This window comes from Lolium rigidum, chromosome 6, assembly GCF_022539505.1.
Source record: "Lolium rigidum isolate FL_2022 chromosome 6, APGP_CSIRO_Lrig_0.1, whole genome shotgun sequence".
In the NCBI taxonomy this organism is placed as follows: Eukaryota; Viridiplantae; Streptophyta; class Magnoliopsida; order Poales; family Poaceae; genus Lolium; species Lolium rigidum.
Genome location: NC_061513.1, coordinates 334,425,965 through 334,448,751, shown reverse-complemented (window position 1 = coordinate 334,448,751; position 22,787 = coordinate 334,425,965). Strand labels below are relative to the sequence as shown.

The following is a 22,787-nucleotide window of genomic DNA, read 5'->3' as shown; positions in this document are numbered from 1 at the left end:
GCAAAAGATTGCCGGCTTCTTTGAAGGGTGTGAGTTTCACCATGTGCCGCGTGCAGAAAATGAAGCTGCGGATGCTTTGTCCAAGCTGGGCTCGTCCAGGCAAGAAATTCCTCCCGGAATAGCCTTGGCACACTTAAGAGTACCATCAATCAAGCCGAGTCCGGAGTCGGAGTCAATTTTCGTACCGGAATCACATGTTGTACCAATGGATATTGATGAAGGAAACCCGGGGACTGTTCCGGCAAGCTCGGGGACTGTTCCGGTAAGCTCGGGGACTGCTGTGCCTATGCCGGAAGAAACAATGCTGGTGGATAGCATGGACATAGACGTACCGGTGTTCCTGGTTCGGGAGGCACCATCATGGGTTAAACCTATTAAGGAATTCCTGATCAACGGCACCTTGCCGGTTGACGAAAGTGAATCCAGAAGAATCCAGAGGAGGTCCAAAGCTTACACCATCATCAATGGCGATGTGTACAAGAGAAGTGTTACCGGTGTCCTCCAAAGGTGTGTGGAACCGGAAGAGGGAAAAGAAATGCTCTAGGAGATCCACCGAGGGGAATGTGGGCATCACGCTTCGTCAAAGGCGCTGGTGGCAAAAGTATTCCGGCATGGGTTCTATTGGCCCATGGCCTTGGAAAATGCGGAGGATCTGGTAAGAAAATGTAATGGGTGCCAGAGGTACGCCAAGCAAAATGTAATGACAAGCGGCGAACCCCTCCCGCCTCCACCCCCGCCTCCTCCAGCCGGCGGGCCGGGTGGTCAAGGCGGCGCAGAGAACGCCAACCTCGAGCACCACGAGGCTAACCAAGTGCAGCATGGCCGATATCTGGCCGAAGATGCTACCTACATCATCTTCACCTCCGAGCCCGAGGACAAGACGAGCCGCGCGAGCCGTTCCCTCGAGGTCAACGCGGTCATACCGCCGGTCCCCCGAGCACCTAAACCGGTCGAGCAGGCCATCACCTTTGATCGCCGCGACACACCGGCTGTCTTGCCGAAGCCGGGCAGCTACGCCTTGGTCCTCGACCCCACCATCGGCACGACTCGGCGCAGCGTGCGATTTTCGCGCGTCCTCATCGACGGCGGCAGCAGCATCAACATCCTCTACCGCGACACCGCCCGCAAGCTGGGCATCCAGGAGGCCGAGTTGCGCCCCACCCCCACCGTCTTCCATGGCATCGTGCCTGGCCACTGCTGCCAGCCGATTGGCCGGATCACGCTGGAGGTACGCCAAGCAAAATGTAATGACAAGCGCCGTACGGGGCTTACTGCTACACGACTATGCCGTTCGGCTTGAAAAATGCAGGCGCCACCTACCAAAGGTGCATGCAAAAGTGTTTGCAGGATCAAATCGGCAGAAACGTTCACGCATATGTGGATGATGTCGTTGTAAAAACCAAGGAGATGCCTACCCTCCTTGATGACCTGAGAGAAACCTTCACCAATCTGAGAAGATTTCGGATGAAGCTCAACCCGGCCAAGTGCACATTCGGCGTGCCAGCCGGCCAACTCCTGGGCTACCTCGTCTCTCAGCGAGGAATCGAAGCCAACCCAGAGAAGATCAGTGCCATCGAGAAAATGGAGTTGCCGCAGTGCCTCAAGGACGTCCAGAAGTTCGCTGGCTGCCTGGCTTCCTTGAGCCGCTTCGTCAGCCGGCTGGGGGAGAAGGCACTGCCCTTGTATCAATTGATGAGGAAGGCGGACAAGTTCGTCTGGTCACCGCGAGCGGATGAAGCCTTCCGTGACTTAAAACGCGTGCTTTCAACCGCGCCAATCCTTGCAACGCCGGGTTCAATGGAGCCGATGCTGTTGTACATCGCAGCCACCAACCGAGTGGTTAGCGTTGTCCTGGTGGTGGAGCGCAAAGAAGCCGAAAACGAGAGCAGCTGGTCCGGCGCCCGGTCTATTACCTCGGCGAAGTGCTCTCCCGGTCGAAGCAAAACTACCCCCACTACCGAGAAGGTCACCTACGGTGTCTACATGGCAGCCAAGAAGCTCAAGCACTACTTCCAAGAACATCCCATCAGGGTGGTTGCCACAGCGCCTTTGGCGGAAATCATCGGCAGCAAGGATGCCAACGGCCGGGTTGCCAAGTGGGCCCTGGAGCTAGCCGCCCACACCATCCTCTACGAGCCACGCACGGCCATCAAGTCGCAGATCCTCGCGGACTTCTTCGTCGACTGGGCTGAGATGCAATATCCGCCGCCTGTGCCGGATTCCACACATTGGAAGATGCACTTCGACGGCTCGAAGATGCGCAACGGCTTGGGAGCCGGCATCGTCATCACCTCTCCCAAGGGAGACCGACTGGACTACGTCCTGCAGATCCACTTCGCTGCATCCAACAACGTGGCGGAGTATGAAGCGCTCATTCATGGGTTGAAGCTGGCCAAGGAGATTGGCGTGCGTCGCATACTATGCTTCGGCGACTCCGACTTGGTCATACAACAAGCATCCGGCGGCCGGGACGCGAAGGACGCCAACATGGCCTCATACCGCTTCCATGTCCGAGCGGTTATCCGGCTTCTTCGACGGCTGCGCGAATTCCACCATGTGCCACGAGCAAACAACGAGGCGGCCGACGCCTTGTCCAAGATTGGCTCAACCCGGCAAGCCATTCCGCCGGGCATCGCCTTGGCGGTTATCAAGAAGCCGTCCATCATACCGTCACCGGATTCGGATTCAATATTCGTGCCGGCCGACCCGGGGCTGCTCGGCCGAACCCGGGGCTTCATCGCCCAAGTCGGGGGCTAACAAGCCGAACCCGCCGGCTACCACGCCGAACCCGGAGACTTCTCGGTCCTAACCCGGGGCTTCATCGCCAAACTCGGGGGCTAGCAAGCCGAACCCGCCGGCTAGCAAGCCGAACCCGGCGACCATGCGATCGAAGCCGGAAGCTCCCACGCGGGAGGCCCCGTTGGTCGGCGTATTCGAGATAAGATGCGTACCTTCATGGGCACAAGAATTCCTCTCCTACCTCACCGACGGTGTGCTGCCCGATGACGAGAATCCGAGGCCGAGGCAGTTGAGAGAAGGGCCAAGGCCTATACAATCATCAACCACGAGCTGTACAAACGCAGCGTAAGTGGGGTGCTCCGACAGTGCGTCGAGCCGGTCGAAGGGATTGAACTCCTATGGGAAATCCATCGGGGTGAGTGCGGCCACCACGCCTCTTCCGGAGCCATAGTGGCCAAAGCTTTCCGGCACGGTTTTGCGGCCGATTGCGCTCGAGACACAGAAGAACTGGTGAAGAAGTGCAACGGCTGCCAACGCTTTGCCAAGCAAAGGCACACGCCGGCTTCCGCCTTGAAGACCATCCCCATTACTTGGCCATTTGCTGTATGGGGATTGGATATGGTGGGCCCATTCAAAACAGCCCGAGGCGGCATGACTCATCTCTTGGTGATGATTGACAAATTCACTAAGTGGATCGAAGCCAAGCCAATCAAGAAGCTGGACGGCTCCACAGCCGTCACATTCCTCAAGGAAATAATCGTGAGATATGGCTACCCGCATAGCATCATCACCGACAATGGCAGCAACTTCGCTGAAGGCATCTTTAAACGCTACTGCGGAGAGATGGGGATCCGGATGGACCTATCGTCCGTGGCGCACCCGGAGACCAACGGCCAAGTGGAGAAGGCTAATGGCTTGATCCTAGCCGGCATCCGGCCCCGGCTGGTGGAGCCGCTTGAGCGCTCAGCCGGGCTGCTGGATTGAAGAGCTGCCCGGCGTGTCTGTGGAGCCTGCGCACGACGCCAAACCGCTCGGTCGGCTTCACACCCTTCTTCCTCGTATACGGGGCCGAAGCCGTCCCGCCGGCCGATATTGAGCACGACGCGCCAAGGATCAAGCTCTACACGAAGGCTGAAGCCAAAGAGGCTCGCGAAGATGGAGTCGACCTGGTTGAAGAGGTCCGGCTGATGGCCGAGTCCGGGTCAACCGTATACCGAGCAAAGCCTCCGTCGCTACCACGGCCGGAAGGTCAAGACCTTAGCATTCCGAGAAGGAGACCTAGTGCTCCGGCTGATCCAACGGACAGCCGGACAGCATAAACTAGCATCCCCATGGGAGGGTCCCTTCATCGTGAGCAAGGCGGTAGGCAATGACTCCTACTATCTCATAGATGCCCAAGAGGCCAAAAAGAACAAGGCAAGCAAAACTGACGAAGAGACTAAACGTCCCTGGAATGTCAGGTTGCTTCGACCATTTTACACATGAGAGCAGGAATGTATGTATCCCTTGTATCCCTTTTGTAAGCTATGAAAAGCATGCGCCAAGAGCGCCGTTTCTGACAAGCGTTTCACATACTCTACTTCGTTTCGCCAATTGGCTTGAACCCTTTCACGCGGCCGGCTCAGTAACGTGATCCGGTTTCCGACAGCCGGCTTCCGATCCAGCTACAGACCGCAACCCGGCTGTCCGGCTGGCGGGAGTAAGGCCTAGGGAGCCGGCACGCGAAAAACGACTAAGGGAAAGAGTAAAAGCGAGTTGACTTGCAACTTTTCATAAAAGTGCCGGATTGCCGAATTCAGCTCGTTCGGCGGAAATCTGTCGGCCACCCTCGGCGGCCCGCTCTTGATCCGGTGACGGATCGCAAGTCGGACGTACGGCCGGCAAGAGCACAGCCAAAGAGTGGGGCGGATAGGAAAAAGCGAACAAGTCGAAAGAAAGCAACTCGGCACACAAATGATTAACAAACACATTAAAGTGTGACCTAATAAAAGGATAATAATATTGTCTTACATATGCACCTGGCATCCCGGGGATTTAATAAATTGTCTTGGCAAAAGCAACAATTGAAAGACAGGTAAATTAAGCACCGAGTTGGAGGAGCATCGAGCGGCCGATCGCCGGATCGTCTTCGGGCACATCCTCCGCCTCCTCATCCTCCATCTCGTACTCCTCATCGAGGCCGAGGGTTCGGGTCCGCGACGAAGAGGCTTTTGTCGACGAAGTCGCGCGATGGCGCTGGCTCGGGCAAGCCGGGCGGTCTTGAGTTCGGCCGGGAGCTTGTCCTCCACGCCGGCTCGACGATACTCGAGCTGCCCCGGGTCCACCTCATTGTACCAGGGAGAGGACAAAGGACAGGTGCCATGTCGGCACCGGCGCGCGTGGCAGACTCCTTCCAGTCGAGGAAGCGATCTGGCGCCCGCTCCATCAAAGAGGTGAGGCTGGAGATATCTTGCGGCACCGCTTCCGCGGGCCACAGCATCGGGACCAGCTCCTCAGCCGCCTTCCGGAGCTCCCAGCCAAGCTTGGTGATGGGCTCGACGCGGGCAGACATGGACGCCATGTAATCCTCCATGCTGAAGTACTCCGAGCTGCCCTCGCCAGTCGCCTGCCTCCTGGACTCGCGCGCAATGCCAACGGCCGCCAAGGCCGCATCCTGCGTCTCCGGGAAGGCCGCTGCAAGAAAAAGCATGTCAGAAACCACCAAAAGCCGAAATAAGCTGAAAAATGCAAATTTTCGAAGTCCTAAAGTAAGGCCGCGGCAGCCGGCACGAGCCGACCGCCCCAGCCCGAAGATGGAGATTCCGAAGCTCTAAAGTAAGGCCGGCGGCAGCCGGCACGAACCGATCGCCCCCAGCCCGAAGATGGAGATTTCGAAAGATCAAAGCAAAGGCCAGGCGGCGGCCGGCACGAGCCGACGCCCCGCACCGAAGATGGAGATTCCGAAGCTCTAGAGTAAGGTCGGCGGCAGCCGGCACGAACCGACGCCCTCAGCCCGAAGATGGAGATTTCGAAGGATCAAAGCAAAAGCACGGCGGCAGCCGGCACGAGCCGATCGCCCCGGCCCGAAGATGGAGATAGCGAAAAAGATAAGTTTCTGCTGCCGGCTACCAACCTAGGCCGGCAGCCGACAGCCGAAAGCCGGCAAAGGGAAGGAAACATAGAGGCACTCACCCGACAAGCCGCGATCAAGCGCGCCAATCCCCTCCGTCCAGCGCTTGGCGGTAGCCGTCGGCCTCCGTGGACTTGGTGGTGACCTCCTCCCGAAGCGCAAGCCGCTGCCTCTCCACCTCATCCAGCCGCCTGCTCAGCTCCGCCGGCTTCTCCTCCCCGTCCTTCTTGAGGGCGGCAAGCTCCTTAAGGTGGTTAGCCTCAGGCCGGCGCAGCCGCTCGGCTCCCGTCGCCCACCTTCAGCTTGGCGGCCGCAGCCCGATTCGCCTCCTCGCTTGTGACGCATTGGGCGCGGGCAACTCGGAGGTCCGATTCCAGCTGCGGGATCCGGGCGGCCTCAGCTGCAAGCCGGCGAAAATAAGCCGTCAGTACGAAAGAAACGACAGCCAACGAAAACTAAAAAGAAGACATCGAGTCGGAAGAAGCAAGAACTTACCCTTGACGGCCCCCAGCTCACGAGCCAAACCGGCCCGGTCCGGCTTGGCCTTGTGGTAGTGGGTCACGGCGCGGTTGTACGGAGCGGTGCGCCGATCCGCCACGGCCTAAGGAAAAAAGAAAAGTCGGTATGCCGGGCGAAACCCGGACCGGCTCCAAGCAGCCGGCCCATGCCTCGGAGGGCTACCGAGGATGATAACCAAATCAAAAAACAGTTGAAGCTTACCTTGCCGGCTTCCTCCACCTTGGTGAGGTTGGCCGCGGCCTCGGCAGCCCTAGCCTTGAGGTTGGCCTGCAGGCTGGAGAAGAACATCTCCACCGACGCTTGGCCGGGGTTCCCCTCCCGGCTGGTCACCTCATAGGAGTTGGCGCGGAGCCACGCCTGCTCCATAGTACCAGCCGAGCCAAGGCTGGAGTCGGAGGCGGACGGCACGTGAAGGAGCAGGGCGCCCTTGGCCACGTGCAGGCCTTGCGGCGACGCCGATGGGGTTCCCGTCCTCACCAACGCGCGCGAGTCGGCGCCCTCCGTGCGCGCCGGCTCGTCCCTTGCCGGCTCTCGCCCGGCCGGCTCCCCCATAGTCGGCTCCGGTGGTGGCGGCGCTCCGGGCGAGCGGACGGTCCAGTCGGCGCAGCCATCTCCGGCGCCTGAGGTGCCCCCTCCGGGCTTTCGTCCGGCACCACCACGCTCGGCCTGGCTCCGGCTCCGATCGTGGGCGGCGCAGCCCTGCCGGCTCCGGTTCCGGTCGCGAGCGGTGCGGAGCTGCCGGCTCCGGCTCCGGTCGACGGCGGCATGCCCAGGCCAGCCCCAGCAGCTGGGCCCAGAAGACGAGTCCGGCTCGGGAACATGTCGTCCAGCGTCGCCTGGCGAGTCGGCTCAACACGCGCGCCGCGATCAGGCGCTGAGGCCAGCGGCACGGCGAAGGAAGGCGCCCCTGCGGCGAGGCGGAGTACTCGCGGACGGCGGCGGCGTAGGTGCGCGCGGACGAAGGGCCGTGGCGTCGACTCCCTCCTTTGTCGGGGAGGCGGCGACACGACGCGCGGAGTCGGCCGGGAGCCGCCGCCCTGGGCAAACTTGATGGGAGCCCTAGCCGAACAAATAAGGAAAAGATAAGCATAGAAATAAGGAAAGAAAAGGAATCAAACAAAAGAGAAAAGAAAACTCACCCGGCCTGCTCCGGAACCTTCTTCGGATGCAGCCGGCGGAGCTTCTTTGCCTTCGCCTCCGAGGCGGCAGTGGCGCGGGGGTCGCCGACTCGTTTCTTCCCCTAGGGCGCCGAAGTCGCCGTGGTGCTCGGCGGCCTCGTGCGCAGGGGCACGGCAGGGATAGGCCCCGTGGTGGACGTAGCCGGCTCCTCGTCCTCCTGCTGCTCCGGTGAAGGGGCGGATTGTGCTCCCCCTGGCCGCCTACGTCGGGCGCCTGCAGCAGGTCGTCGTCGCCAGCCTGGTCGCCGGCTTGGTCAGCCGGATCGGCGTGATCCGGCATCCATCTCCTCGTCGCCGGATCGCCGTCCTCGACGTTTTGCCGGGAGAAGAGCTAGAAAAAACAGAACATGAGCAAACAACAAGCCGGAAGTCGGCAGAAGAAAAACGGAAGTCGGCCCCGCAGCCGCAAGCCGGAAGTTGGCGGAGATACAAAACTTACCAGCTCGGGCGGGTGGTCCCTATCATGGGGCGCCAGCCCGTAGCTCCATTCCTCAGGCATGTTCGCCTTGGTGATGTTGTTCACCCGGCGGGCGACCTGGGCCTTGGAGACCAGCGCAGTGGACGTCCGGTTCGGATCGAACCGGCCGGACATGTGCCCAATCTTGTGGGTGCGCATCTGGAGCGGCAGCACCCGACGCTCGGCGATGGTGCAGAGGAGGTCCTCGGCGGTCAGCCCGTTCGCGACGGCCGCCCCCAGGAAGTCCCAGAGCTGGTTCACCTCAGCATCCGGATCCGCCGTGCGGGCGTTGTAGCTCCAATTGATCCGGCCGACTGGAGGAACCGGGTTGAACTCCGGAAGATTGATCCTGGTCGACGAGCTCGCCCTCGTTGCGCACGTAGAAGAATGACATCTGCCAGTTCTTCACCGAGTCAACGGTGGGAATTTTGGGGAAAGGCGTACCGGGCCGGGTGTAGATCGAGGCGGCGCCGCAGGCCCGCAGGCGGCCCTCAGTAGTTTGGGCCTTCAAGTAGAACAGCCGGCTCCAGAAGTCGATATCCGGCCACAAGCCGGCGTAGGCCTCCATGAACGCCACATAACAGCTGAGGAGGATCATGGCGTTGGCCGGCAGATGGTGCGGCTGCAGGCCGAAGTTGTCGAGGAACTGCCGGAAGAAGGCGGAGGCCGGCAGGCCCAGCCCGCGATCGAGGTGCGCGCCGAAGACGACGCGCTCGCCAGGCTGCAGCACGGGCTCCTTCTCCTCCCCGGGCGCCCGCGTGATCACCGACGACGGGATCCGGCGGAGGCGCACCAGCCGCGCGATATCATCCTCTCGCATATACGAGCCCCGCCACGATCCGCTGGCGGAGGCCATTGTCGAGGAAGAGGAAGAGGTTGACCACGAAAGACGAAAGGGCGACGAAGAACCTTGCGACGGTGGCGGCGACGACGGTGGCTGAGGGCGCTCCGTTGAAACGCGGGGCCCCGTGGCGCCGGCTCGACGGAGTAGCGGCGGCGGATCGGCGGAGACTCGCTCGCCGGAGTTCGCCAGCGGGAGGAGTTCGTCGGAGCGGCGACGGGCTCGAGCGCAGGAAGAGAGCGAGGGGAGCGGGAGCGCGAGGAAGAAGAAGTGGGCAAGTGCCGCCTCGGTACCCTCCCCCGCGGCATTTATAGCCGACCGCGGCGGGCGGTTGGCCTCCACGTGGCGATCGTGGCCACGCCGCCCGGATTTTCTGCGCATTAACGTCGCCCACGACCGCTACCGTTACCAGAAACTGCCACACCACGTCGCCCACAACCGCATCGAATCCGGAGGGGACATTGATGTGACCGGACGAACCGGCGGCAGAGCCCAGGCGTCAGACCGGTCAAGTCGGGTGCAGGACTCGAGGTGGCGGAGACTCCTGCGCGCCGCAAGCCGGAGCCGGACAACGAGTTCAACTCGGACCAAAAGTTATCAGCAAGGCGGAGACGCCATCAAAACTTGCGAGAAAACAAAAGCTGCAAGTGTAAATAGCAGCCGGCTAGAAGCAGCCGGCAAGAACGAGCCGGATGAGGGCGCAGCCGGCTGAATGAAAACTCTCAGTCGGCCCCTCCGAGTGCCGCCAAGTATATTCAAGAAGCCAGGAAAACCTGCCTAGGTCCTTCTAAACGCGGGACCTTGCCGGCTTCGGGGGCTAATGTCGGGGGAAGACCCCGGGTAGGGCAATGGACGCGGAGCAGCCGGCTGGCCACCGGCCGGCTCGCGGCAAAGGCCGGCCGAGGAGCAGCCGGCCGGCGCCGTGGCCGGCTGGTCCGAAGCCGGCCGGCTCTAGGTCCTAGTCGGCCCGGCTACGGCCGCCAATGCCGTAGGCCGGGCCGGCTTCTACAAGCCATATCCGACCGGGGTCCGTACCTCGGACCGACTCGAGGCTGGCGAGTCTTGCACTCGGAAGGAACCGGGTTGGTGATCCGGGTTCCCAAAGTCCACGCCGACTTCATCTTCCGTAAGCGCGGGGCACCGTGGAGCAACGAGTGCCACGCGCCGGACAGGCCATCATGGCTAACGACGATCCGTACTAGCTACGGTGGCCGACGGCGACGGGGACACCTCCTATCCATACCGCCGACCCGGGCAGCCGGATGGGACAGAGCCACTACGCCTCAACGGCTCCCGACGTCACCGCCTCGGGAAGGAGCGGAAGCCGGAGCCGGCCAAGCCGGCCGCGAGACTATAGGGTCTTATATGTAAAGTGCCGGTGCCTATATAAGCTACACTACCCCCTCTCGTGTAGGGGATCGATCATTCTCACTTCATTCCACCCTTAGCGCTGCCTCGTGAGAGAGACCATCGTCTCCCTTAGCCTCCCGAGGAGCAGCCGGACACAGCTCTAGGAGCACCATTGTACTCGTGTGATTATCTTATACACTCTAGCGAGGAGTAGAGGTTTTACCTCCATCGGAGGGCCTCGAACCTGGGTACGTCGCCGTGTCGCTCGTGCCCATACCCGCTTCCGGATACCGCCGTGAGATCTCTCAGGAACCACCTTCGATTAGCCACCCTATGGCATATGCCGTGACGATACCACGACAACCCCAGCATCCGGTTTAAAGACAATACCGCTAACTTGGCCGTTTGCCGTTTGGTGCCTTGACATGGTTGGCCCATTCAAAACAGCAAGAGGAAACATGACCTACATCTTGGTCATGGTGGATAAATTCACCAAGTGGCTAGAGGTGAAACCCATTGCAAAATGTAATGGGCGCACAGCGGTGAAATTCTTAAAAGATGTTATTTTGCGTTATGGCTACCCACATAGCATTATCACTGACAATGGCACAAACTTTGCTCAAGGTGAGTTCAAAAGATTTTGTGAGGACAACAACATCCGGTTGGATTTGTGCTCAGTGGCACACCCACAAGGAAATGGCCAAGTTGAAAGAACAAACGCTTTGGTACTTTCCGGTATCAAACCAAGACTCATCGATGCGGTGGAAAAATCGCCGGGGTGTTGGCTCGATGAGCTACCATCGGTCTTGTGGAGTATAAGAACAACTCCAAACCGGTCTACCGGATACACTCCATTCTTTATGGTTTATGGAGCGAGAGCGGTCATACCAACCGACATTCTCCATGATTCACCAAGGGTGCAACTCTATACCGAAGAAGAGGTAAAAGAGGCCCGAGAAAACGATGTGGACTTGCTGGAAGAAGCAAGGGAATTAGCTTTGGCAAGAACAACCATTTACCAGCAAAACCTCAGACGCTATCATAGCCGGAAGGTTAACCCGAGGGTGTTCCGGGAAGGAGACCTAGTGCTACGCCTAGTGCAGCGCACTGAAGGCCGGCACAAACTTTCCCCCCATGGGAAGGACCCTTCATTGTGAGCAAGGCTCTCCACAATGATGCCTATTACCCGATTGATGCACGGGAATGGAAGAAAGGAAAGGCGGACAGAGTCCGGAGAGGAGACCAAGCGTCCGTGGAATGTAGCTCGTTGCGTCCTTTCTACTCTTGAAGTTGTGGTGTAAGAAGTTCCTTTTTGTACCTTATTTGCTATGAATAAAAGATGTCGGAACCTCGAATGAGTCTTGGGGACTACCCCTACTAAAGTTGCATGTAACATGTTTATTTTTTCAGTCTACCGGTTGCTTATTGAACGTTTTTTCTTTCCGGTTTAGTAGTGTGCTAAATCCTACCGGAGTCTTCGACTCTGCTGCTGTCCGCAACCCGGCTTCATGGCAAGCAAGATAAACCGGTAGGGGATAAGCACATGAACTGCGAAGAGGGAGAGCGGGAAAGAACAATCCGGAAACATTTAACTAACCCCGGTTATACCGGTTTTTTGCAAAAATTTCGAGTTATTTCTAAGTTCAAGAAAGTGCTTGCTTGGTGATGGCGTGTAACTCACACGTTCGTTGGGAACCCCAAGAGGAAGGTATGATGCGCACAGCAGCAAGTTTTCCCTCAGAAAGAAACCAAGGTTTATCGAACCAGGAGGAGCCAAGAAGCACGTTGAAGGTTGATGGCGGCGGGATGTAGTGTGGCGCAACACCGGAGATTCCGGCGCCAACGTGGAACCCGCACAACACAACCAAAGTACTTTGCCCCAACGAAACAAAGTGAGGTTGTCAATCTCACCGGCTTGCTCGTAACAAAGGATTAACCGTATTGTGTGGAAGATGATTGTTTGCGAGAAAACAAGTAAAACAAGTATTGCGATAGATTGTATGCGATGTAAAGAATAGGACCGGGGTCCACAGTTCACTAGAGGTGTCTCTCCCATAAGATAAAAGCATGTTGGGTGAACAAATTACAGTCGGGCAATTGACAAATAGAGAGGGCATAACAATGCACATACATGATATGATAAATATAGTGAGATTTAATTGGGCATTACGACAAAGTACATAGACCGCTATCCAGACATGCATCTATGCCTAAAAAGTCCACCTTCGAGGTTATCATCCGAACCCCTTCCGAGTATTAAGTTGCAAAACAACGAGACAATTGCATTAAGTATGGTGCGTAATGTAATCAATAACTACATCCTTAGACATAGCATCAATGTTTTATCCCTAGTGGCAACAAGCACATCCACAACCTTAGAACTTTCGTCACTCGTCCCGGATTTAATGGAGGCATGAACCCACTATCGAGCATAAATACTCCCTCTTGGAGTTAAGAGCAAAAACTTGGCCGAGCCTCTACTAATAACGGAGAGCATGCAAGATCATAAACAACACATAGGTAATAACTTGATAATTAACATAACATAGTATTCTCTATCCATCGGATCCCGACAAACACAACATATAGTATTACGGATAGATGATCTTGATCATGTTAGGCATCTCACAAGATCCAACAATGAAGCACAATGAGGAGAAGACAACCATCTAGCTACTGCTATGGACCCATAGTCCGAGGGGTGAACTACTCACTCATCACTCCGGAGGCGACCATGGCGGTGAAGAGTCCTCCGGGAGATGAATCCCCTCTCCGGCAGGGTGCCGGAGGTGATCTCCGAATCCCCGAGATGGGATTGGCGGCGGCGGCGTCTCGGTAAGGTTTTCCGTATCGTGGCTCTCGATGCAGAGGGTTTCGCGACGAAGGCTTTAAGTAGGCGGAAGGGCAACGCGGGGGCCACACGAGGGCCCCACACACCAGGCCGGCGCGGCCAAGGGCCGAGCCGCGCCGCCCTATGGTGTCGGTGCCTCGTGGCCCCACTTCCTTTCCCCTCGGTCTTCCGGAAGCTTCGTGCAAAAATAGGACCCCGGGCGTTGATTTCGTCCAATTCCGAGAATATTTCTTTACTAGGATTTCTGAAACCAAAAACAGCAGAAAACGACAGAATCGGCTCTTCGGCATCTCGTTAATGGGTTAGTGCCGGAAAATGCATAAATACGACATATGATGTGTATAAAACATGTAGATATCATCAATAATGTGGCATGGAACATAAGAAATTATCGATACGTCGGAGACGTATCGGCATCCCCAAGCTTAGTTCACGCTCGTCCCGAGCGAGTAAACGATAACAAAGATAATTTCTGGAGTGACATGCCATCATAACCTTGATCATACTATTGTAAGCATATGTAATGAATGCAGCGATCAAAACAATGGTAATGACATGAGTAAACAAATGAATCATAAAGCAAAGACTTTTCATGAATAGTACTTAAAGACAAGCATCAATAAGTCTTGCATAAGAGTTAACTCATAAAGCAATAAATCAAAGTAAAGGTATTGAAGCAACACAAAGGAAGATTAAGTTTCAGCGGTTGCTTTCAACTTGTAACATGTATATCTCATGGATAATTGTCAACATAGAGTAATATAACAAATGCAATATGCAAGTATGTAGGAATCAATGCATAGTTCACACAAGTGTTTGCTTCTTGAGGTGGAGAGAAATAGGTGAACTGACTCAACAAAAAAGTAAAAGAATGGTCCTTCAAAGAGGAAAGCATCGATTGCTATATTTGTGCTAGAGCTTTTATTTTGAAAACATGAAACAATTTTGTCAACGGTAGTAATAAAGCATATGAGTTATGTAAATTATATCTTACAAGTTGCAAGCCTCATGCATAGTATACTAATAGTGCCCGCACCTTGTCCTAATTAGCTTGGACTATCGGATCATCGCAATACACATGTTTTAACCAAGCGTCACAAAGGGGTACCTCCATGCCGCCTGTACAAAGGTCTAAGGAGAAAGCTCGCATTTTGGATTTCTCGCTTTTGATTATTCTCAACTTAGACATCCATACCGGGACAACATGGATAACAGATAATGGACTCCTCTTTAATGCATAAGCATGTGGCAACAATTAGTGTTCTCATATGAGATTGAGGATATATGTCCAAAACTGAAACTTCCACCATGACTCATGGGTTTAGTTAGCGGCCCAATGTTCTTCTCTAACAATATGCATGCTCCAACCATTAAGGTGGTAGATCTCTCTTACTTCAGACAAGATGGACATGCATAGCAACTCACATGATATTCAATAAAGAGTTGATGGCGTCCCCAGGGGCATGGTTATCGCACAACAAGCAACTTAATAAGAGATAAAGTGCATAAGTACATATTCAATACCACAATAGTTTTTAAGCTATTTGTCCCATGAGCTATATATTGTAAAGGCGAATGATGGAATTTTAAAGGTAGCACTCAAGCAATTTACTTTGGAATGGCGGAGAAATACCATGTAGTGGGTAGGTATGGTGGACACAAATGGCATCGTGGTTGGCTCAAGGATTTTGGATGCATGAGAAGTATTCCCTCTCGATACAAGGTTTAGGCTAGAAAGGTTATTTGAAACAAACACAAGGATGAACGGTGCAGCAAAACTCACATAAAAGACATATTGTAAACATTATAAGACTCTACACCGTCTTCCTTGTTGTTCAAAACTCAATACTAGAAATTATCTAGACTTTAGAGAGACCAAATATGCAAACCAAATTTTAGCAAGCTCTATGTGTTTCTTCATTAATGGGTGCAAAGTATATGATGCAAGAGCTTAAACATGAGCACAACAATTGCCAAGTATCAAATTATTCAAGACATTTTAGAATTACTACATGTAGCATTTCCCAATTCCAACCATATAACAATTTAACGAAGAAGATTCAACCTTCGCCTTGAATACTATGAGTAAAGCCTAAGGACATATTTGTCCATATGCAACAGCGGAGCGTGTCTCTCTCCCACACAATGAATGCTAGGATCCATTTTATTCAAACAAAAACAAAAACAAAAACAAACCGACGCTCCAAGCAAAGCACATAAGATGTGATGGAATAAAAATATAGTTTCAGGGGAGGAACCTGATAATGTTGTCGATGAAGAAGGGGATGCCTTGGGCATCCCCAAGCTTAGACGCTTGAGTATTCTTAAAATATGCAGGGGTGAACCACGGGGGCATCCCCAAGCTTAGAGCTTTCACTCTTCTTGATCATATTGCATCATTTCCCTCTCTTGATCCTTGAAAACTTCCTCCACACCAAACTCGAAACAACTCATTAGAGGGTTAGTGCACAATAAAAATTAACATGTTCAGAGGTGACACAATAATTCTTAACACTTCGGACATTGCATAAATCTATTGGACATTAATGGATCAAAGAAATTCATCCAATATAGCAAAAGAGGCAATGCGAAATAAAAGGCAGAATCTGTCAAAACGAACAGTCCGTAAAGATGGATTTTATTGAGGCACCAGACTTGCTCAAATGAAAATGCCAAAATTGAATGAAAGTTGCGTACATATCTGAGGATCACGCACGTAAATTGGCATATTTTTCTGAGCTACCTACGAGAGACAGGTCGAAATTCGTGACAGACAAAGAAATGCGAAACTGCGCGAGTAATCCAAATCTAGTATTCACTTTACTATCAAAGACTTTACTTGGCACAACAAAGCAAAAAACTAAGATAAGGAGAGGTTGCTACAGTAGTAAACAACTTCCAAGACTCAAATATAAAACAAAGTATCGTAGTAAAAACATGGGTTGTCTCCCATAAGCGCTTTTCTTTAACGCCTTTCAGCTAGGCGCAGAAAGTGTATATCAAATATTATCGAGAGATGATGAATCTTCAGCGGGGTTTGGAGTTTTCTCAACCATGCATAGTATATTGGATACATAAGTTTCAGCGGCTCCCTTTTCATTAGTCTTGGGCATGCTACTCTCATCAAACTAATTTTCAGGAACAAGCCAAGCATAGTTATTTTCTAGCGCTTCATTCATTGCTAGGAGCTTACATGGTATTGGTGCTTTGATCTCCCCACCATCATTAGCATTATTAGTGTACCTTACTCTCTCCATGTCCATCTTTTCAAGGATACTAGCAAAATTGGTATAAGAACCAAGCATCTTATATTTAATAAAGACCTTTCTAGCCTCTCTTGCTATACCACCAAATTCTCTAAGAAGGGTTTCTAAAACAAAATCTTTCTTTTCCCTTCTTCCATATCACCGAGTGTAAGAAACATGTGTTGGATTATAAGATTGAGATTTACAAATTTAGTTTCCAACATGCGAACTAAAGCGACGACAGCAATTTCATAATTAGGAGCAAGTTCTACCAAGTGTCTATCTTCAAAATCTTCAACGGTACTAACATGATTGAAAAATTCTTCTATATTATTTCTCCCAACTATGGACCCACGTCCTACCGGTATGTCTTTTGTGGTAAAATTAAAAGGAAACATGATGAATCAAGTAAAGTAAATGCAAGTAACTAATTTTTTGTGTGTTTTTGATATAGAGTGCAAGACAGTAAATAAAGTAAAGCTAGCAACTAATTTTTTTGTGTTTTGATATAAGTGCAGCAAACAAAGTAGTAAATAAAATAAAGCAAGACAAAAACAAAGTAAAGAGATTGGGTTGTGGAGACTCCCCTTGCAGCGTGTCTTGATCTCCCCGGCAACGGCGCCAGAAAATATGCTGGCGCGTAGTTGACGTGGGAGTTAGAAATCTTTGTGGTGTAGCTTTTCTTCGGTTCCCCGCAACGGCGCCAGAAAATATGCTTGATGGCGTGTAACTCACACGTTCGTTGGGAACCCCAAGAGGAAGGTATGATGCGCACGAGCAGCAAGTTTTCCCTCGAGAAAGAAACCAAGGTTTATCGAACCGGGAGGAGCCAAGAAGCACGTTGAAGGTTGATGGCGGCGGGATGTAGTGCGGCGCAACACCGGAGATTCGGCGCCAACGTGGAACCTTGCACAACACAACCAAAGTACTTTGCCCCAACGAAACAGTGAGGTTGTCAATCTCACCGGCTTGCTGTAACAAAGGATTAACCGTATTGTGTGGAAGATGATTGTTTGCGAGAAAATAGTAAAACAAGTATTGCGATAGATTGTATGCGATGTAAAGAATAGGACCGGGGTCCACGATTCACTAGAGGTGTCTCTCCCATAAGATAAAAGCATGTTGGGTGAACAAATTACGAGTCGGGCAATTGACAAATAGAGAGGGCATAACAATGCACATACATGATATGATAAATATAGTGAGATTTAATTGGGCATTACGACAAAGTACATAGACCGCTATCCAGACATGCATCTATGCCTAAAAAGTCCACCTTCGGGTTATCATCCGAACCCCTTCCGGTATTAAGTTGCAAAACAACGAGACAATTGCATTAAGTATGGTGCGTAATGTGATCAATAACTACATCCTTAGACATAGCATCAATGTTTTATCCCTAGTGGCAACGAGCACATCCACAACCTTAGAACTTTACATCACTTGTCCCAGATTTAATGGAGGCATGAACCCACTATCGAGCATAAATACTCCCTCTTGGAGTTAAGAGCAAAAACTTGGCCAGAGCCTCTACTAATAACGGAGAGCATGCAAGATCATAAACAACACATAGGTAATAACTTGATAATTAACATAACATAGTGTTCTCTATCCATCGGATCCCGACAAACACAACATATAGTATTACAGATAGATGATCTTGATCATGTTAGGCAGCTCACAAGATCCAACAATGAAGCACAATGAGGAGAAGACAACCATCTAGCTACTTCTATGGACCCATAGTCCGGGGGTGAACTACTCACTCATCACTCCCGAGAGCGACCATGGCGGTGAAGAGTCCTCCGGGAGATGAATCCCCTCTCCCGGCAGGGTGCGGAGGTGATCTCGAATCCCCCGAGATGGGATTGGCGGCGGCGGCGTCTCGGTAAGGTTTTCCGTATCGTGGCTCTCGGTACGGAGGGTTTCGCGACGAAGGCTTTAAGTAGGCGGAAGGGCAACGCGGGGGCCACACGAGGGCCCCACACACCAGGCCGGCGCGGCCAAGGGCCGAGCCGCGCCGCCCTATGGTGTCGGTGCCTCGTGGCCCCACTTCCTTTCCCCCTCGGTCTTACGGAAGCTTCGTGCAAAAATAGGACCACGGGCGTTGATTTCGTCCAATTCGAGAATATTTCTTTACTAGGATTTCGAAACCAAAAACGACAGAAAACGACAAACTGGCTCTTCGGCATCTCGTTAATAGGTTAGTGCCGGAAAATGCATAAATACGACATATGATGTGTATAAAACATGTAGATATCATCAATAATGTGGCATGGAACATAAGAAATTATCGATACGTCGGAGACGTATCACTTGGTAAAAGAACTTTGTGCTCATACGCCAAAAACGCCCAGAGAAGGTAGGCAGAGCAAAAGCAAAAGAGCCAAGTATGCATCGAATTGGATGCGGAAACAATTTCGGAATCATTGCAGTGCAAGACAAAATCGGAACGAAAAGCAAAGTGCTAAGTTAACAAACCAACATAACTTAATAAGTTACCGGTATGCAAGACACCGGTATAAAGTTGTACCACAACCAAAAGGATGAATTTTATCTTACATCATAAACCCCGGCATACCGGGGCAGAATTTAACAAGTTTTGTTATGAAGCAAGCAGGAGCAGGTAAACTTGTTGTCGCAGTAAATGTTTAAACAGCGGGGGCTTCAGGGGGAGCGGCATTGGTTTCGGGGGCTTCAGGGGGAGCGGCATTGGCCTCGGGAGCTTCCGGCAGCACATCCTCGGCACCCTCATCTTCACCTTCCTCTTCTTCCTCCTCATCGCTGAGGTAGTCCTTGACATCAGGAGGAGGGAGGATGAAGGTGCGAACCTGGGCGTACTCAGCAAGCCGGTAGGCCCGATCTTGCCGCTTCGCGGTAAGGACCGGGTCCAGATCAGTTGGAGCATCTTGGCGCACGCCGAGGAGCGCATCCAGATCCAAGTCCGGATAGCAGGAGCACGCGGAGCGCAGCGCGGTATCGGCTCCAGCACGAGCTGCGGAGCACTGCCACTCACGAATCCGGCGCCCTGCCTCCTTTAGCCGGTTGGCGGTGAGGGTGATGTTGGCCGGCATCGCTTCTTCGAGGCCACGGCACCTTGAAAAGTTGGATGGCGGCGTCCGGCGGATCGGCAAGGAGCCGGTCCACGAGCGCATATGTTGGACTCGAGCGAGAAGGGCGACCAGATAGTCGTACCCGTCCCAGTGCGCGTCCATGTTGGGGAACTCCCGCGCCACCCGATCCTCCATCACCTTTTTCACGGCATGCGTCTGAGAGTCCGGGAAGTGCTCTACAAGAAGATGGGAAAAGCATAAGCGTAAGATACCGGAAAACAATCTACCAGAAGGAAAAGAAACACGGATACACTTCCAAAAAGAAAAAGCTTATAAGCGAAAGAAGGGGCAAGGCAAGAGCTTACGGAGAGCCAGCGCATCAATCTGCATGACCAGCCGATCATATTCCTTATGATCAGTGGTCATAACCTCAATGTGGCGCTCCGCCGCTTTCCGCGCCTTCCTCTCCTCCTCCAGCTCGGCCCTCAGCACCGCATTGGAGTTCGTGGAATCATCCACAACCTCCGCCAGCCTAGCTTCGGCTGCTGCCTTGGCGTCCTTCAGCTCTTGGTCATGCTGAAGCGCGGCCTGGATAGCTTGTTCCTTAAGCTCCCTGGAGGCGGTCCTCTGGGCGTCCAGTGCCTCGTGGTGCTCCTTGATGAGCTGCTCCTTTTCACCTAGGCACCGGAAAGAAAAGTGTTAGCAAAGTTGCGGCTGATAAAATAAGGAAAGAACGGGTCAATCGGAAAAGAAAAAGTGGTACCCTGGAGAGCGGCGATCTGGACCTTAAGGGCCTCAAGGGTAGCTTCCGGGACAGCTGTTGAACAAAAGATTCATAAGTGTTAAAGAAGAAAACGTTCCGGTAAAAAGATGCCGGAGGCAAAATAGGAAACAAACCTTGGCAGTGGCTGTGGGCCTCGGCAAGGTCCCGATGCTCCCAGAGAAGCTCTTCGAAGAGCTGCTTCCGGGCATCCGCCGTGCTCTGTTCAAAGGAAAATAATTGTAAGAAAGAAGCCGGTTTTCTCCATGCTTTTGCCTAAGTTTCGCACTAAGAGCTGCGCTCTCAACCCGAAACTCAGGGACCGGCTATGCCGGTTTTCTCAAGTTTTTGCCTAAGTTTCGCGCTAAGAGCTACGCTCTCAACACAAAACTCGGGGACTGGGAAGATAGACAAGGTCCGGAAAGAAAGAAACCAGCATCAGCAGAAAAGTTGCAAAAAAGTGGATGGAACTTACCACCACGTTGCTGGTAGCATCGTACCACGCGCTGTCGAACTCCTTCACTGCGCGCTTCAGCCGCATGAAGTGTTCTTCAGTGGACCGGGGCCCAGAAGGGTCTGGCGCCGGAAGACGATCCTTTCCCAGGCCGCGGGTGGATGCGGATATATCTGCATCGTTCCATTTTTGGGCGTAGGGGAGGAGGTGCCCCAGGTCCCGCCCCTCGTGCTTCAGCTCAACGATCCGGCCCAGAAGGCCGGAAGGTTTTTCTTGGACCACTGCGGCAGCAGGGCTGACGTGCAGCACTAGAGGCTGCGGGCCGCCGGCTGAGGCGCTGCCCTCCACGGCCTTTCCCCGAGAAGCCCCCGGCTTGAGGAACTTTGTGATCTTGGGGGTCTCGGGCGGCGGCTTCGGCTTGGCCGCGGAAGGTCCTTGGCTTGGTGGCGGTGTTGGAGTGGCCCCGGTAGGCTCAAGAATAGGAGTTTCCGGAGGCGGTGTAGAGGAGGCCGGCGTGGAAGAATCCGGCGCGGCCTTGGTGGGGGAGGAGCTGGAGTGCTTCTTCTTCTTATTTCTTGGGGCGAGAGGAACCAGAGGTTCCGCCCGCCCGGCAGCTTCGTCGTCGGCGCCGGTGTTGCTAGCGCCGGTATCTTGGGTCTCAGGAGGGGAGGTGAGATCCTCCTCCGCGCGGTGATCAGGAGGTGTAGGGGCCGCGCGCCCCGCATTTGTGGTGCCTCCCAGAGGGGAGGCAGAGAGGTCGCCGGTACCGGATGGTACCGGGCTTGTTTGAGGAGGAGGAGTTGGGGCCCTTGCGGTTCCCTCGGAGGTCGCCGGCTTCGGGCCGCTGGAGCTCTTGGACAGCGTGAGAGCAGGGCTGAACAAAAAGAAGAGGAAAGATCAAAAACAGCAAAGCGAAAGGAAAAGTTTGGAAAACGCAGCAAATAGAGAAATAAAGAACTTACCCGGAAGAGACCGGCATTTGCTTATGCTTGTAGCGCTTCGTGCCTACTTGCCTTCCCCCAAGGACTGCCGTCCGGGAGCGTTTGGCGGGAGGAGCTTGGCTTGAGCCGGCGTCAGCAGCAGGCGCCTTGTTCTTTTTGCTCTAGGCATGAGCTTATTCAGGAACTCGTCCCCGACCTCGGCCTGCAGGGGAGGCACGTGCTCGTGGACCTGTGGTTCGGGGCCAGCTGAGGGAGCGTCTACAGAAGGAAGAAGGCAACAAAATATGAGAGACCGGAAGAGGAAACTACCTCATGCATGGTGAGCTCATCGTCGGAAGCCGCAGAGGGGTTACCAGGGCGCTGAGTGGGGATGCGACCCATCTTGAGATCATACCAATGGACGAAGGGATCTGGATCAACCTTGTCCAAAGGATGCTTCCGGCAAGGGCCTCGCCGATCTAACTCGATGCGAGGGAAGCGGTCCTTGGCCTGAGAGCAAAAAGAAAAACAGTTAGCCACAGCACAAAAGTTACCAGTAGAACAGCCCGGGTGGCGTAATCTCTTACTTCCTTGGTTGGGGGGTTGAGGGAGCTGAGAGGAAGAAAGCCCCACTCCCAGTCATCCGGCATGTCCGTTTGGCATATTTGATTAGCCTTCAGGACTACATCCGCCTTGCTCAAGGGTAGGCCGGTGATCTTGGTGGGATCGCCAGGGCCGTACATCTCGCTTATCTTGTGAGCGCGGCGCTTAAGGGGAAGCACCCGGCGGCAGATGAAGGTGCGGATAATATCATCGGAGCAGATGTTGGTCTCCTTCATCAGCTTCAACATGAAGCTTGATACGTCCAAAACGTATCTACTTTCCCAAACACTTTTGCTATTGTTTTGCCTCTAATTTGTGTATTTTGGATACAACTAACGCGGACTAACGTTGTTTTCGAGCGAAGCGTTCGGTGTCTCGTTTTTGTGCAGAAATCCAACTTTCGGGAAAAACCTCGGAATTTATGCAGAAGGCCCTATTTTCCCGAATACTGACGGAGCCAGAAGGACAAATCAAGTGGAGGCCCGAGGGCCCCACACCATAAGGCGGCGCGGCCTAGGGGGGGCCCGCGCGGCCCTATGGTGTGGCCCCCTCGGCCGGCCTCCGACGCCCTCCTTCGGACTATATATTGCCTTCGACCTAAAAACGCACGGGGAGAAGTCGAAGTCGCCAGAAACCCTCCAGAACGCCGCCACATCGCGAAACTCCGTCTCGGGAGCCAGAAGTCTCCGTTCGGCACTCCGCCGGACG

General features: G+C 53.8%; 1 protein-coding gene across 1 annotated transcript in view; it reads right to left on the bottom strand.

Moving 5' to 3' along the window:
• The window catches only part of LOC124664835 (ATP-dependent RNA helicase DEAH12, chloroplastic-like), a 77,322-nt gene extending 56,587 nt beyond the window's left edge, over window positions 1-20,735 (bottom strand). The window contains exons 1-4 of the mRNA XM_047202264.1: window positions 20,663-20,735; window positions 20,106-20,159; window positions 19,708-20,019; window positions 19,541-19,578 (exon numbers count right to left, since the gene is read on the bottom strand). Of these exons, the coding sequence (XP_047058220.1) occupies window positions 19,541-19,578; window positions 19,708-20,019; window positions 20,106-20,159; window positions 20,663-20,735 (477 nt within the window). The remainder of the gene's footprint in view (window positions 1-19,540; window positions 19,579-19,707; window positions 20,020-20,105; window positions 20,160-20,662) is intronic.
• Window positions 20,736-22,787: the final 2,052 nt, after the last annotated feature.